The sequence below is a fragment of the Penaeus monodon genome, chromosome 8, assembly GCF_015228065.2.
Source record: "Penaeus monodon isolate SGIC_2016 chromosome 8, NSTDA_Pmon_1, whole genome shotgun sequence".
Classification (NCBI taxonomy): Eukaryota; Metazoa; Arthropoda; class Malacostraca; order Decapoda; family Penaeidae; genus Penaeus; species Penaeus monodon.
The window spans coordinates 53,719,617-53,734,616 of NC_051393.1; the positions used below are offsets into that span (position 1 = coordinate 53,719,617).

Below are 15,000 nucleotides of genomic sequence, written 5' to 3' on the forward strand. Positions count from 1 at the left end.
TATATATATATATATATATGACATATAAATATATATATATATATATATATATATATATATATATATATATATATATATATATATATATATATATATATATATATATATATATATATAATTTACCATCAGTATAAGCAGTATGCTGTTACGCATTGGCTATGTGGACTGGTCAGTCAGCAAATCATGTAATATGGTATTATGGATACTATTGTTTGATGCATAACTAATCTGGTGGATATGTATGGTGTACAGATGCATATGCTGTATCGTGTAGTTGCTTTCCCTTATACTGACTCAATCTCCCTTATAGGACCGTTACGCCACTGGTATGATGATTCCTCTTATTGATGATTCACAAGACGTGGAGATTCTCGGAGGCTACGAGAACGACACACACACCGTGCTAAGGTTCGCGAGGCCCTGGAACACGTGCGACAAGGAACACGATTTTCAAATAACAGTAAGTGGTTACGAAGGATTGTTCTTTGTAATGGTATAAAAAAATGTAGAAAATGTATTAAGGAGAATTGATATCTTAAGAATACACAAGATGTATTCGATCACATCTTCGTCAAAAAAAAGAAAAGAAAAAAAACGAATTTCATGTATTTCTGACGAGGATGTAATCGAAACCGGTGTACAACATCTCTTGTATTGTGAAGATTTTCAATCTCATTCATTCCTTTTCTACATTTGTTGCACCTAATTAGGAAAGATTGTTATTTGTAAGGAGTTGATAATGCCATGAAGGGGTTGTAAAGAATGGACTGTGTAAAGTGGTATTTAATTCCAGTAAAGAAATATCAAATAGGACTGAGTGATAAACTCAAATGAAAAAGGATAATGAAGAGAATACAATATGACAATATCTTTATAATGCATTATAAAAAGTATCAGCTATATAAAGAAAGAAAAAAAAAAGTTATCTTCTAAAACAAAAGAAAACATGAACTATATGCAAAAGAGAGAGAGAGAGAGAGAGAGAGAGAGAGAGAGAGAGAGAGAGAGAGAGAGAGAGAGAGAGAGAGAGAGAGAGAGAGAGAGATACATACTAGTACTGCAACCAGCAACCAGATCAACACATGACGACAACCTTCCTCATTAAGCACGAACCGCCTATTTTTCTTTCCAGAGCGACACCATGCGACTGATCTGGGCTTACTCTTACGACGACCCCGTGACCGAGTACGCGATGACGAAGCACGACCACCGAGGGACCAAGAGCATCTTCCTGCAGGAGCCCCAGTTCGATCTCCCGACCTTCGGCGATGACGTCTTCACCTGGGAAGTCCGCATGAATAACGTAGCTATTTTATTTTATTGTTATTATTATTTTGTAGTAGTTTACAATCATAAAATCGTACAATGATAAATTGGTATGTGGTCTGTGGAAGTTAAGTGCCGTAATGTTGGGGATTTTTTGGCAGTGTAGATATTATTTCTTTTCGTACGTTTGGTGTATTTGAATAGATAAATACATAATTTTCATAAAAATCAATGGTTCAGTAAACTGAGGCTGGTTCAAATTAACAACAGGTTTACAGTTTGTGTGTGTGTGTGTGTGTGTGAGAGAGCACAATGTGAATACAAAAAGCTCATGAAAATACAACTTTAGCACTATATCACAGCAACTTCCTTATCGCTTTCACAGTTAAGCGTGTCAGGTGAAGTAGACACTGTATATTGGTGCCAGATGTTCAAGGCACCTCCTCTCGAGCGCAAGACACACATGATCGGGGTAAGGGAAGTACAGTTCTCTAAGGAAACTTCCAGTACTTTAATAAAGCAATATACATAATGCAATTATTCGATTTCGTCCTATTCTGAAAGCCCTTATTCATGTTGTGTGTTACTATTCTAGTCAAAATAGTTTTCACGAAGTTGAGATACTTCTTCACGAATTTATAACGTAATGTTATATAGAAAGTACAAAACATTATCTAAAACACACTTTCTTACTTATCATTATTGTTCTTTTATTATTATTGACATTACCATTATTTCATCCTACTCCTCATCAATATTTATATTCATTATCACTGCTTCTTCAGTATGTGCCCATCATCGAACACATAGAACACGTCCACCACATAATCCTGTACGAGTGCCACTTGCCCCAGAGCGAGAGTCACTATGAGAAGTGGCTCGAAGTCGAGGGGCAGCAGTGCTACACGCCCAACATGCCCTTATCTTGGGCCAACTGCAGGAGTCCCATTGTAGCCTGGGCCGTGGGGAGCGACGGTGAGTTGAGCAGGATCTGTTATTTTTTTTGCACAAAAAAAAAAAAAAAAAAAAAAAACACTCTCCAGTGCTGTGTTATGTCGTATAGCAGTGGTAGCAGTCTCGTCTGGCAATCCTGCTAACTAGCATCCTGCAGTGAGACTGGATGCCAACCCCAGCCACTCCTTACACACTGTGTTATTTAGAAGCAATATGAAACAGACTTCCTGTCACACCAAGAATATTATGCATAACTAAGTCTTATTATAAATTTTAGTCTCCCTTAGGAAAATAATAAGACCTATGTCACAATCCTCCCCCAATACATTTTTCAGTGTATATGGGGGAGGAAAGTACATACGTCTTTTGTCTGAGAATGCTGCACATCATTACTGGTTCTTGGAATCCCTCATAGCGTGCTTCATTATTTACCCATCATCGGCCCATGGGTCAGTCTTGCATGTCCGATTCTTAGTCTTGTTAATACAACTTTTACTTCTTGGTTGGGATGGATGCTGATCACCCAACTGCTGAGATCAGCTCTAACCTCAGTTTATTTCTAGAGGTATACCCCCATTATTCCCTCCTTTTATTGCAAAGACAACTCCTGATGCTGGGTATCAAGTCGGTGTGTGGGAGAGGAAAATGAGGCGTCATTGGGCTGAGTGGCAGCTGCCTTGCCCTGCCAATCAGTTCGCTTGCTCCCACTGATACCAAAATGCACTCTTGAACCTCTGTAACCATTGGATTTGATGAATCTAAGATTTTGATTGCTTGCAAGGCGCATCCAGTCATAATATAGTACAATAGAGTGGTTTGTAAGATCTCTAGTAATCCTGACTGCTGCAAGGGTCTTTTTGTAATGTATCAAGGTCATATCACTAGGGCGTCATTTCAACTGCCTTAATGCAGTTTCTCTTGCTCTGAGAGCTTGTTGTCATTCATTAGACCACCATGGTACTGGAGGTCAACAGTATTACCAGCTACTTTTGGGTGCTTCTGCTACAAGATGAATGTAAAGTGATTAACAGCGTCTTGAACACATTGGAAATCATTCACAGACTCCTGCATTTCTGCAGTTGATCTAAATAAATTCCAGTCTTCATGTTCCAGTTGCCATCTCTGCATTCCATTGGTTGGAATATCATTCACTTCCACCAAAAAATATTGGAAGGTTGTCGCTTCCATGTACGTTTTCCATGATCTGCCATAGGAAATTCAACTGTGAATCAGGCGATTCAGCTGACATGTCAATATTAGAGAGTGTCCCTGTTTGAATTTGGAAATACGTGGGTGTGTCACTGTTCAATAAAACTGCATCTACTCATGAGAACAAGGACTCCAAAACTCTTCCCCGAGGGTTGCACAAAGTGTCTCTCCAGAGGTGATGCTGACCATTGAAATCTCCCAAGAGTAAAAATGGATGAGGCAACTGCCAAGTAGATCTTCCATCATCTATATTGAGATTATATAGAAGAAGGTAGATGGATGCAACAGTGGAAGGTCGTGTCAAACCTATTATCACAGCATTTACCTACATTGTTGTTTGCAGGTGGATGGTCTGGAAGGGAATATCCTGACATACCATCACTGTTGCTCCTCCATGAGGTCCATTATCATAGGTCCCATAATGGGTTTGAACTTGGAATCCTCTCAGGGAAATTGGTCGATTTACCCTGGTCATAATCTCGTGTAGGCAAATACAAACAGGGTTACATGAAGCTATCAGATGTTGCAGTTCTTTTCATTTTACATTACTTTTCTGAAAACTCCACTGGATTAAACTCTCTAGCTCTTCAGTTTGACCTTTTCACAAGGTTTTCGGCAACACCAGTTAAGGCCCACCCAACACCTTTAGGCTGTCCTTTTTAAGCAACTTGGGAGTACCTTTTGAAAGATTTACCTGTGGAACTAGTTTCCACAGGCTTCCTTTGAACAGGATTTCTCTTCCTAGGTAAATGGCAGACCTGAACCTTTGGATTAGGGGCATTTTGTCTAGCAGCAGAGGTTCCTGTGGATGTAGTGGCAGCTGGAGCTGTCACCGGTGAAGCCTCTGGTGACTGATGGCTCCAAAGATCTTACTTTGGGAGGATTTTCCTCACTAGACCCCTCACTCCTATTCCGTTTCTGATGAAAAGACCCACCAGAGGCAGTTTCAATATATGAAATTTGCATTTGGAACACTTTCTCCTTGTTCCTTATTACCAATATCTTTTTTTCAAATTTGTACTTCTTACATTACCTTCAAACTTCGTGAGCTTCTTTGCAGTGGTAACGGCATACTGGACCAAGACAGTTGTCATCTTGATGACCTATTGTACCACACTTTATACACACTCTTGGTTTTCCATTTTCCTTAAGATGCCAAGAGTTGGCTCCATGCCCATAACCCTGGCAGTGGAAGCTCTGCTTAGGGTTGGGCTTTTATGGCTTTACCTTGAGGTGGTACTATGCCAACTTTAACTGATTCCGGAAGGACTTCAAAAGTTAGAAGAGCTGGTGTCAATTGTTCCAAACCATCAACAATGTTTTACTGCCACTACATTTAAAATTCTTTAGTTCCTTTAATACTTTCTCCACAGACTACCTCATCAGAACTCAGGAAAAGTAACTCCCTAAAACTGATTGAATGTTTTATGAGAACATGAGACTTGAGCTTCAGGAATGTCATATATGGCACACAGATGGTCACTCTCAGGCTACCATCACACTGTGGTGTGATGCAAGGATCACATTGACACACCAACTATTTTCCAAAGTACCTCAAAAGTATCAAGATCCATGACTGATAAACAACAATGATCTTCACTACAATGTATTTACTATATGAGGTACTTTCATATTTACCAGGTAAGATTTCCTTGATAGATTGAAGACTTTTCTCCTAACCCAGTCTGGGAGCCTGGGAAGCTTTATGATGCCCATCCTTGCTCTTTGGAAGCTGGTAAGGTCCCAGAGTGACATATGATGTTCCTGAGGGATTGCTCAACCTCCTGTATCCACGCAAGGCAAACACATGTGGGTGAGTTCTTCCTGGTCCAAGATGGAATGAACTAGGGATGGATGCACCACCCCCTCTCACAGGCCGTGGTGTACCAGGGAGTCATTTTGTGTCATTCCTCACTGGCGACCCCTCTAGTATGGGTATCCCTCTGGTCTGGCTCATTAGATCAATGGGACCTCAAGCCCCCCACCATGGTAAGGCGTCTCCCATTAAGGAGTTCGGATTTCAGTCCCGCTAAATTCGTAGCAGATCTCCGAGATCTGGATGGAATCCGGTTATGAGGGCTTCGTCTTTTCTGTTGTTGGGATGGTCTTAGCAGCTGCTGCTTGGATGTTCTCAACGAGGGCGTCAAAATGATGTTCAGTGTTATTATTAGGAGCCTCTGGCAGGTAAAAAAAAAAGAAAAAAAAAGTTTGAAGTTTTCTCGCACATCTCGGTTGGTCTGTAATGCACCGAGTTGAAATCTAATTTTTTTGAGGGACAATATTAATATTAATACTGAGTTGTGGTCTGAATTGCGTCTGCGCCTGGATATGCTTGGACATTTTTGATGCATTCTGATATCTTGAACTGATCATAACATTGTCGATATAGTTTCTGGCTCCATCACCAGTACTGATACATGTGTAATGTTTGAGATGTGCAGTAAAATGACCAGATTTTTCTCCTTTCACCAATCTATAAGTCTATCTCCATGCTCATTCTGTTTCCGCAGAGAGTGTGGTCCAGCAATTTTCCCCTTTCTGAGTCAAGTTTAGGTTTAAAGTTTGATTTATATGATGAGAGTTGTTCATCATCTGACTTCGAGTTTACATGACTAACTTTGATTTTTATTGTGGTTGCTTTTGAGCAACCACAGAAGAATCTTGAAAAGTTTGTCTATAACCCAAGCAATTCTATGTCTGTGTTCTTGACCTGAAAAGAGGACTCTTTTCTGGTCCTTCGTAAAATCAGCAGCATTGGGCCATCTGACTTCGCACAAACCTAAACATTGGACATTCAGTATATCCATTTTGTGAAGAACACCAGTTTGGTATAAAGTGTAATGTTTCATGTTCCGATCTTGGACATTTTTAATCTGAACCCTTTGGCCAATATGATTTTTGTGTTCTTGGTGTATGCAGTCGCAATATGACGATCCGTTTTACTTATTTTCATTGTTTCGGCTTGACATCATGTGACTGGCTAGGTCTTTATGCTGGGCTGACTGCTATGATCCTTTCCCAGGGGAGTGGTTGGATAGGCAGTCATTGTAGGTGGTTCCCAACCCTTTATACCATTTGCAGCTGGCTTGCCGCCCTGATGAGTCCTTTTGCTGGTTTTTAAGTGCATGACAGTGTTAAGACCCGGAATGAAACTAGATTATTAATATTATTATTACTATTTATAGTAGACATGAAGTTATATTATGTTCAAGATTTATACTTGTCTGCCCCCAAATTTGTTTAAGGATATTATATGATTTATATTTATGATTCAAGTTTGAGTCACAGAGAGGATTTGATTTTGTATTGCCCGATACAGATTTATTTTGATATCTTACATTACCTTTTAATGATGTCACGGATTGTAGGTATTTAGTAGAAGTAGAAGTAAGTATTTATGTTTGCAGGCAGGAGCCAGCAAAGTTCTGTTCCCTGACAGAGAGAGAGAGAAGTTTATAACGCCTAGAAGTGTAGATTTTATATATTGTTTAGTGCACAGAGAATCTGTTGATAGTTTTAGTTCGAACGAGTGGAGAAGGGAGCTGGATGTTGCTACTGGTAACTGTTGTGATGTAACACTTTGCTCCAAGAAAGCCACTCCGTGACGAAACAGGCGGCTTTTCTTCAAACAACCATCATGTTTTCCATGTTGTCAGATGTCATCTCGGCGACACTTTCATTATTATTATTGTTGTTATAATGATTGATATTATAACTATTAATGTTATACGTATTATTATTATTATTATTATTATTATTATTATTATTATTATTATTATTATTGCATGCTTTAAACTCACAGGCCAAATCCTGCCAAACCACGTAGGGTTTCCTCTGCTAGAAGAACACGGGGGCGCCACGTACTTCATGATGGAGATGCATTACGATAATCCCAACTTCCGCCAAGGTGAGTTCGTTACAGAAGTAAATAAATAAATAAAAAAAACAAATTTGGTGCACTGCCGAGGAAATTGTTGATGACTAAGGCAATGGGATTTTTTTTTTTTTTTTTTTTTTTTTTTTTTTTTTTTTTTTTGTTGTGTGTGTGTGTGTGTGTGTGTGTGTGTGTGTGTGTATGTGTGTGTGTGTGTGTGTGTGTGTGTGTGTGTGTGTGTGTGTGCGTGTGTGCTTATGTGCATGTGCAGGTACGCCTGCGTGTGTTTTCTTTTTCGCAGGTAGATAGGTATATAGACACACGCAAACACACACACAAAAGAAAGAAAGAGAGGGAGAGAAAGAGTGTGTGCGTGCGCGCGCGTGTCGCGTTTATCCGCGTGTGTGTATGCGTGCCTTTGAAAGCAAAACACACAACCCTCTCTCTCCCTGCAGGTATCGTGGACAACTCCGGCGTCCGCATCTTCCTGACGGAGAACCTCAGGGAAAATGACGCCGGGTTCCTCATCCTGGGTCACGTTGTCGAGTCCACGCACATCATCCCGCCGGAGAGGAAGTGGAAGAGCGTCAGCCACTGTGACGGTGGATGTATAACCCAGGTAATTAATCTTAAGGTGAAGGGTGGTGTTTGGATTACCTGTTTATGCCGAGTAGAAGTTTGAGGTGGTAACATTCTTATCTTTTTATAGTTGGCTCTATTACAGTGTCATCATGGATACAGTTAATATTACATTGACACTTTAGACGAGAAAAATTATCATTACCACTATCATCTCTTTATCATCTTATTATCAACATCACGATCATCGCCATCATGATCGTTATCGACATGGCCAACGATACTATCAACATCAACATCATCATCACCAACATCATCGTCTCCAAAATCATTACCAGCATCTGCACCACCGTCATTAAAATCTCTTGTAGGCCGGTAGGCACTTTTACCCAGTAATTAAAAGTAACAGGTTATCGCCAGTACGTATTATGATATATATTTATGAATTAACCCAGCATGAATTATACAAAAAAAAAAAAAAAAAAAAAAAAAAAAAAAAAAAAAAATATATATATATATATCTAAAACTGTGATGTCACACTTGATTTCCGCTAAAACTAAGTTTAACTTTTTGAAGGTACTAGATTTTCTACTTTAAAGATCACTTTGTGTCACTATATATAAAAATTACTTGAAAAAATATCAAGTGTTTAATGATATATGACCAACGAAAAGGAGAATTTTACATAACCCCCCCTCCCCAAAAATCAAACAAATAAAAATATTCATATATTAAAAGAAAAATTAATATAAAGAACGAAACTGAATAAAAGCATCGGGACAAATGTGTTTACCGCAAAATCAAACAACTTGTAATTCATTATTTCAAGTAATTAGGCACTTGAAATTGTAATGAGTCAGATATATTAAGTAAATAACAAACAGTTAAATAATGAAATGTGTCTAGTTTATAAGATACTTTAAAACTCTTTCTCCATTTTTATTATTAATTTCTACTTTTTCCGTTTTTATTATTAACATTTAGAGCGAAATATATCAATTACATAGTAACCAATAAAATAAAGCATTTAGTGAAATGCATAAAAAATATGTAAATATATATTAACAGTTACAATAGTGGATCAAATAAAGCACTTTGTAAACTATAGTTCCAGAAATATGTGAAGTTAATAAGATACTTAAAAAAACTTTCATATCAAAATTATATTTGTTTTCTGTCTTATTATTATCATTTAGTCATTTATTTATTCTTAGAGTATTCCAGCGGAGGGCATTAAGGTGTTCCAAGGCCTGCTGCACACTCACCTCCTGGGCAACGACATCACAGTCAGGCAGATCAGGAATGGTCGGGAGCTTCCTGTTGTGTTCCAAGGCAAGTGCATTTATGGGGTGAAGGGGTGAAGGGGTATGAGGAAGTGAAGAAGAGACTTTTTTTTTCGTCTTTTGTACATGTGTGGCTGTGTGTTTACTGTTTCTTTTATTGTTTGCGTGTCTCTGTTTTTATCTGTTTCTGTCAAACTACATCTTTTAACTCGTACACCTAGCAACAAAAAACTCTTTCACCTCCACTTTCCTCTTATCCAGACATGAACTACGACTTTAATTACCAGCAAGCGAGAGTCCTGACCGAAGAAATGACCATCTTGCCCGGGGATTCCTTCATCACCGAGTGTGGCTACGACTCGAGGGGCAAGAAGACGCCGACCTTCGTAAGGCTTGAGGATTCTTTTATTGATTATTATATATTCATCTGTTCATTTATCTCTCTCTCTGTCTACCTATTTATCGGTCTTTCTGTCTGTGTGTCCTTCTGTCAGTCTATCTTACTGTCTGTCAGCCTATTTTTTCATTCATTTTTATAAAGACGACTAGCTTATTTATTTATGCAACTATTGCCTCATTGATTTTTCTATAGACGGCTAGGTTATTCATCCACTTCTTTACTTACTTATTTACTTACCTATTTATTTGTTTATCCATTCCTTCATTGCAAAAACGACTATGCTGTGGTGAAGAAAACTACGAAGGGGAGACCATGAAAATACTCGAATATGCCGAAGGCCTTTTCGCTTTATTGCTTTCCTTGGGCGTCAGCACAGCGGAAATGCGGTTATTTTATTTCGGTTTTGTTTAGCAGGAGAACTTACATTATGTTCCATATTTTTTATCACAATATGGCAATATGATATCAAGAAATATTATGATGAAATAACTTAAAGTTTCATGTGAGAAAGATTCAGAAATTAGTGTTATTTCTTCCTTTAGTCACTGTAAATACATTCTTATTTTGTTTTATTACTTTTAGTTATCGTTTTCATAATAATTAATCTCCCTGCTATGATTATTATCATCCACACCATCAACATACTTGTTATCATTAACAGTATTATAATCTACCCTATCTCCCTATATAAAGAAAGGTACTCCTGATAATTCCGATATAAGACGCAATGAAAGCAAATCAAATATTTTTTTTTCTTACAGGGAGGAGACAGCACACAAGAGGAGATGTGTCTTGCCTTCCTCGTGTACTATCCTCGCTCGAAAGTCAGCCGGTGTGTCTCCACTCCTGAAATCTCTCTCATCTACAAGAGCTTTGGTATCGAGGAAGTGTATGGCGATGGAAGGTATGGGGAGGGGGTGGTTCGAGGGTATAACTGTAGTTTAGGATATATAAAAACGAGTTCATTATGATTTGTGGGTATTATTGTAGTTAAGGGTAATTAAATACGAGGAGGTCTAGACAGAGAAGGAGAGACTCAACATTAATATAAATATGTAGTACTGTTTGTGTGCACCATTAATAACACAGAATGTCTATGTATATACTAACGCGATCTGTGGAAAAAAATAAGAGGTTTTAGAAACGTGCATATTTTTCACAAATATTTTTTTGTTTTGTTTCAGGAACTCAGTTTACCGCAATGCGTGAGTTTTATTGTCTGTTTAATGTTATTATAATTATTTTTTTTTCTCAATGTGATTATTCTAGCTTGATAAGATCCATTTCTATAGTCTATTTTCGTTGCTATAGTATATATCTATAGCGATATCTATTTGATAATCAGCAGTTGATCATCTTTATCATTTGTCATAAATAACCATCGCCTCTCGTATTTGCTCTCTTTCATCATCCTTTCTCCTTCCAACTCTGCTTTAATCTCTCTTGTCTCGCACCTTAAGTCGATACACACATGACCAAGAAAGAGAGAAGAAGCTGGCCGAGGAGATGAAGAAGAAAGCCGAATGGGATGGGAAGCAGAAGGCAGTTAGTTTTGATTTCACGAAGATGTACAAGGACATTATGGCAAAGGCTCCGAAAGGTATAAAGGAAAAAAAAAAAAAAATGCTTCATTTGTTCTGTGAATGCATTGTCGTTCATCATCACCATCAGATTATTTGGATTGGTATTTTTGTTCAATTCAGTCAGTACGCGCGCACACACACACACACACACACACACACACACACACACACACACACACACACACACACACACACACACACACACACACACACACACACACACACGTGATATGAATAAAGATAAGTATATAACTACATTTCAGAGCAATTACGAATTAAAAACTTGCAGAGTTGTACAACGTGTCGATGTACGACTTGATCCACGACCCGAAGACCTGGCAGGATGAGCAGGCCTTGGACGTCCTACAGGAACGGGTCCTTTTCGGGAAACACGACGTCCTTTGCATGGACGAAAGCCATAACCTTTTTGAAGGGGTAAGTTTTTTTTCACATTTCACTTTACAGAAGTGGAAGGATAGGCGGGGAGGAGGAGGAAGGTAGGAGGAGAGGAAGAGAGAAGGGGAGAGGGAGAAAGAGGGAGAAGAAGGGAGAAAGGATGGAGTAATGGAAAGGGGGTGGGGGAGGGTAGGAAAGGAGAGAGAATGAGGGAGGGAGGTATATTTATATATACACACACACATATATTATATATTGTTGTAAGAAGCTGTTGGGTACCTTAATTAATACAGTGACTGAATGGGCAGTGATAGTGATATACGGTTTGACTCTTTATTGACGAAGAGTACAAATAGAGAAACACAATACTAGTATCTGGGAGCAATTGCTGAGCAGTGTCGTGTCGGCCAGCCAGCGTTGGAGAGCGGGAGGCTGGTAGTGACCTTGACTGCTGTATAATCATCATCTAGGCTCCCATGGGGCCGATAGTTCTAAACCGCCATAAAGAGTCTTTTGGTCTGCAGGCGTCATCTTGAGCAAATTGCTTAGACATAGCATGCTAGTGCTTCGTTCTAAATGTGCCATTTGATTTGCCTCTCAACTGGCTGGCTATCTTGTTCTCATATCCTCGATCCATCCTCGTGGCTGCCCATCCTTGTCGTCCTCTTCCTCTTCCTTTTCTTTTTGGTCTTTGTTGTAATCCATTTGTCCTCGATGTTCATGGGTCCTCGAAGGTCTCACTCAGGTCCTCCTTGACTTCGGATTCATCTAGACTTCCTAGTAGTCCTTGTCCAAGTTTAACTCGCTGTAGGTTTTAATGGTTAGATTTTACCTTTTTATTTGTGTTTTCACAAAGAAAAAAAATAAAATGGGAGAGAGAGATCAAGTGGCATTCCACATGGACCGCCTAGAACTACAAACCATCTCTGATGAATATAAGAGTAGATAAGTGAAATGACAGTCCACGAGGATTATACTGAACTACTTATAATCATATAGAGAAATAAAAGTGTGTAAAATCAGGAATTGTGCAAATGTACTAATCACTTATCACGACTGGCAAAATTACAGGTAAGAGAGATACGTCCTCGATCTTTACGCCTCCAATTACAGCAATAACAAACCCTATTAGTGAGGTTTCAGTGTCTTTTGTTCTAGGTGGATGAGTGAGTGAGTGTGTGCATGTGTGAGCGAGAGTGAGCGTGAGTATGAATGAAAGCGAGAGTGAGCTTACACAAATGAATCACAAACACGAAGATTAATGTTCATTTTAACATTAATGCGATGAATTGTTAATTGTATTAATACAAAAGTATTTCAATTACCACATTAAATTCAACATTTAATGATATGCAACAAAATGTACGCATTAGTTAACAGTGACATGAAAAATTAATTGCAAGCTTTCTCGCAAAGCAAATCTTCCCAGCTCAGAAATGTGCTATGCCACCCACGATTCTATTTAATCTACATTTTGGATTCGCTGCAAAATTCTGATATACCGAGGCACTCATGTTTAACTATGCATGTCAAACTACATAATACTTCATCGAAGGGGGTCCTCTATACCCAAATTGCCGAACGGAATGAAGTGAATTGAACAAGAAGGAAAAAACCTAAAAATAACTCACTCGATTTGGCGAATCTGTGATTGGTGCTTGTGACACGCCATACGGGGGTCTAATTATCGTGAATCACACGATCACAAGGGATTTAACCAGAACATACAAGCGACTTGTAGAGGGTGAGAAGGGGGTGATTAATAATCGAATAATGATTCTTAGCTTAAACCCTTGTCCTACATTAATGAACGGACGTAACTAGGGTCACACCGACTCGAATAAATATCACCGATCGAACGAATAACTTCGGTTTTACTTTTACCAACAATCGTAACGTCGGAGCGTAGATCTATTAGGCGATTTACGCAACCCCGAGTTATATCTTGCATCCCTGAGCACTATGATATGGGGAAGATACTACCACTCTACTCAAATAATAAATCTATACAAAAACCGCGTTACAAGCTCCGTTCTAACACCGATAGAATATGTCACCACTGAGCAGTGTCACATTGTCATGCTTATTCCCATGGTGTGAACAATTACAAGCAACCAAATAACAGGAACAGCAAGCTAAACCATAGGCCTACCCACGCGCGCAGCTGACCGGAAGCTAAAGGGAAAGTCATGTCAAGGCAAAGAGAAACGGTATTATGAAAAGATTATAAATAAATGGTATGAGTGTTTGTGGTAAGGATAAATGAAATCAGTAAGAAAATTAAATAAACTAAATGATTAAAAACAAATTAATTTCTAATAGTCAGTCAAGTAACAAAAATTTTGTGAAATAACTGCAAAACCACGAGTTCATTATCAGATTCAGAGAAAATCACGAACGTGTTGAATTCGTTGTAGTTAAAACAATATTAACCTCTAAATGAGCGATATTTCTTGTTGGCAACACCGTGTTTTCACAGTAAGGTCAAAAGGATAGATTGAGGAGTGAGAATGCTACCATGTCATGTTACCATAAGAATTTAAGAAATTACCAAGCCAAGCCAACGTGAGAGTGACTGCACATATAATTTATACGGCTTAGAACATTTATGGGAGAAGTGAGGGAAGAAAAACGAAGGGGCCCATGTGTACTCACGTGATTTTGAGGACGTATCATGGAAGTGTTGGTCGAGCGACGATTTTGAGACGGTTCTTGTTGCGAGCAAAAAGTACACAACTACCAACGGCCGCCACCAGACTGTAAAAGGCTGTTGGTGAACAGCAAGAGCTGCCAGCCAGCCAGTTCTGGGGGGCCGGAGGCTGGTGGTGCTCTTGACTCGGTGACTTCAGGAGGCGAACTGCAGGTGAAATGGGGTCAGCTATAATTGTCTTTTAGCCTCTCGCCGGACCGATGGTTCTGTACCAATGTAGAGTCCACGTGATAGATACATGGAGCCCACGGGGTCTTCTGGTCTGCAGGCGTAATTTCGAGCTACTTGCTTAGACAAATAATTTTTATATAAGCATATATAATATATATATATATATATATATATATATATATATATATATATATATTATATATATATATATGTATGTATATAATGTATGTATGTATATGTATTTATATATACATAAACACACACACACAACACACACACACTCACATATGTATGTGCGTGTGTGTGTGCTTATATGGATATGTATATGTATATATCGCATAATATATGTCATATATACATACACATAGAAACACACACACACACACACACACATACACACACACACACACACACACACACACACACACACACACACACACACACACACACACACACACACACACACACACACGCACACACACACACATACACACACATGCAATTGCATATACATACATATATCAATTTTAAATTCTAACAGTGGTAATCCTAATAACATCCCTCCCTGCAGTAT

The 15,000-nt window shown here is 38.7% G+C and overlaps 1 protein-coding gene and 1 long non-coding RNA gene across 3 annotated transcripts in view; one reads left to right on the forward strand and one right to left on the reverse strand.

Moving 5' to 3' along the window:
- LOC119576452 (DBH-like monooxygenase protein 1) overlaps nt 1-15,000 on the forward strand; it is an 18,508-nt gene that overhangs the window by 2,616 nt on the left and 892 nt on the right. For both annotated transcript variants that reach the window (XM_037924165.1, XM_037924166.1), the window contains exons 4-16: nt 311-460; nt 1,133-1,303; nt 1,652-1,738; nt 2,052-2,241; nt 7,232-7,336; nt 7,759-7,922; nt 9,098-9,215; nt 9,428-9,552; nt 10,328-10,470; nt 10,751-10,771; nt 11,027-11,166; nt 11,439-11,584; nt 14,998-15,000. The exon at nt 14,998-15,000 is cut by the window's right edge and continues 109 nt beyond it. In XM_037924165.1, coding sequence (XP_037780093.1) covers nt 311-460; nt 1,133-1,303; nt 1,652-1,738; nt 2,052-2,241; nt 7,232-7,336; nt 7,759-7,922; nt 9,098-9,215; nt 9,428-9,552; nt 10,328-10,470; nt 10,751-10,771; nt 11,027-11,166; nt 11,439-11,584; nt 14,998-15,000 — 1,563 coding nt within the window. The remainder of the gene's footprint in view (nt 1-310; nt 461-1,132; nt 1,304-1,651; nt 1,739-2,051; nt 2,242-7,231; nt 7,337-7,758; nt 7,923-9,097; nt 9,216-9,427; nt 9,553-10,327; nt 10,471-10,750; nt 10,772-11,026; nt 11,167-11,438; nt 11,585-14,997) is intronic.
- LOC119576453 lies at nt 11,865-14,394 on the reverse strand. The gene is made up of 2 exons (XR_005229064.1): nt 14,201-14,394; nt 11,865-12,350 (listed from the first exon to the last, which is right to left on the reverse strand). It is a non-coding gene; the product is annotated as an uncharacterized LOC119576453 (long non-coding RNA).